This window comes from Tupaia chinensis, unplaced genomic scaffold (genome assembly GCF_000334495.1).
Source record: "Tupaia chinensis unplaced genomic scaffold, TupChi_1.0 Scaffold000226_1, whole genome shotgun sequence".
Classification (NCBI taxonomy): domain Eukaryota; kingdom Metazoa; phylum Chordata; class Mammalia; order Scandentia; family Tupaiidae; genus Tupaia; species Tupaia belangeri.
In genome coordinates, this window is record NW_006159701.1 from 4,378,371 (window position 1) to 4,380,111 (window position 1,741).

Consider the following 1,741-nt stretch of genomic DNA (forward strand, 5'->3'; position numbering starts at 1 on the left):
GCGGGGGGGGGGGGGGGCCCCCCCCCCCCCCCAGCCACAGGCTGCTCAGCAGCAGCATCAGGACTGAGGAGGCCAGAGGCAGCGCTGGGGATGGCAGGCCCGGGGGGCCCCTGGCATACATAGCTTGGTTGAGGGTGTTCTGGGGGGTCCTGGGGCTGTGTGCTGGGGGTAAAGGAAAACAATAACAAGTTATTAGTGCAGCTTTTACCTCACTGACTCCTTCTCCAGTACCTTATCAGTAGCCCCATTTTACAGATGGCATCAGCGGCTCTGGACCAAGGAAGTGGGGCCAGCTAATGGGCAGGCAGATTGGGGAGGGTGAGAAGAGCCATACAGAGGGACCTAGGACTGAGCCAACCCCTTCCTCTCCAGCTCTGAGCACAGCCCCCGTCTGGCCATAGGCCCCCTTTCCATATCCTCTCCACCTCTTCCTGCTGCATCCCCAACCTCTGGGCCTCTGCTTCCTCATCTGTAAAATGGGGTTTAAGAATAAGCCTTTCCTTAAAGGGTAATGAGAAAAAGGAACAGACTAAAGCAGACCCTGGCCCCCAGCTCGAATTCCTCTAATTTTAGGAAGCATATGTAGCCACTAACAGGCCCACCAAGACAAGGCCCCAATTTGGAGGCAGTCTAGCTGGTCCAAGCCCTGGCCCTCAACCATGGCCATTTCCTGCCCACAAACTAAAACTTCTTCTCCCCTGCGCTCCCTGCTCAAGTCCCTGCTAGACCATCTTCAGTCCTGGCCAGGCCTCTTTGTCCCAGGACTCCTACTGAGCTGATTCAGGGCGGGAAGCAGGAACCCCAGAGACAGGCTGCTTCGTCTGCTCCCTTGCCAAAGGCATTCTTTACATCTGCCAGGTTCTTGCAGGAAAAAAATCGAAAGCTCCTCTTCCTACGTGCAATGCTCTCCTCTCTTATTTCTCCAAGCAAACTCCTATTCAGTCTTTGAAGCCCAGCTCAAATGTCCCCTACCCTTCCTCAGGCCCTCACATTATGGATCTTATTCTAAGGAGCAGAGCTTGGCCTGTCTGTGTCCCTAGGCAGGTGGTCTGTGCTCATGGAGGAAGGGGGCTCTCCTTACTCATCTAAAAGTTACCCAAGGTACTCCAACACACAGCCTGTGCTTTATCAGCGTTTACTGAAAGAACTAGCCTGAATTCTCAGTCCTGCTGAGGGATTTGGGGTGAGACCTGCCCTTCCCCAGGGCCTGGGTACCTACCTACCTAGGGGGCTGGGCTAAGAGCCAGGAAAAAGGGCAGGTGCCAGCAGCGCCTGGAGAAAGGGTCTGGAGCCAAGGCACCCACTGCAAGCCCCCTCCTGTATCCTCACAACCATCCTTCCCACCCGGTTTTAACCTAGGAACTGGGACCTGACCCCCGTGGTGTGCACCATCAGGCCCTGCCTACCTTACTGGGAAGCCAGGACAGAATGGGAAGACAAGGACGGGGAAGTCTTCTAGGTAGTGGACGGGGGTGGGGGGGTGGTTTCTCAGGGTCTGGGTCGAGCTCAGCTTTGTGACTTTGGGGTCAGTAATCAATTTCCTTGGGCCTCAGTGTCCCCTTCTGTAAAAACAAGGATATTGGATAGGAAATGATTAAAGGATTTTCACATTTTTGACCGTTACCGGAGGCGGGGGTCTCGGGGCCGGGCGGGGGCGTTCGGGGGCCTCCCACCCAGGCGACCGGCCTCGGGCCCCCTCCCGCACCGGCCCGGGCCACGTGTCCGGGGTCCTCACTGCGGA

The 1,741-nt window shown here is 56.8% G+C and overlaps 1 protein-coding gene across 1 annotated transcript in view; it reads right to left on the minus strand.

The window, feature by feature from the left end:
• RHBDD3 (rhomboid domain containing 3) overlaps nucleotides 1-1,696 on the minus strand; it is a 5,565-nt gene extending 3,869 nt beyond the window's left edge. The window contains exons 1-2 of the mRNA XM_027771595.1: nucleotides 1,407-1,696; nucleotides 39-162 (exon numbers count right to left, since the gene is read on the minus strand). Coding sequence (XP_027627396.1) covers nucleotides 39-121 — 83 coding nt within the window. The 5' untranslated portion in view covers nucleotides 122-162; nucleotides 1,407-1,696. The remainder of the gene's footprint in view (nucleotides 1-38; nucleotides 163-1,406) is intronic.
• Nucleotides 1,697-1,741: the final 45 nt, after the last annotated feature.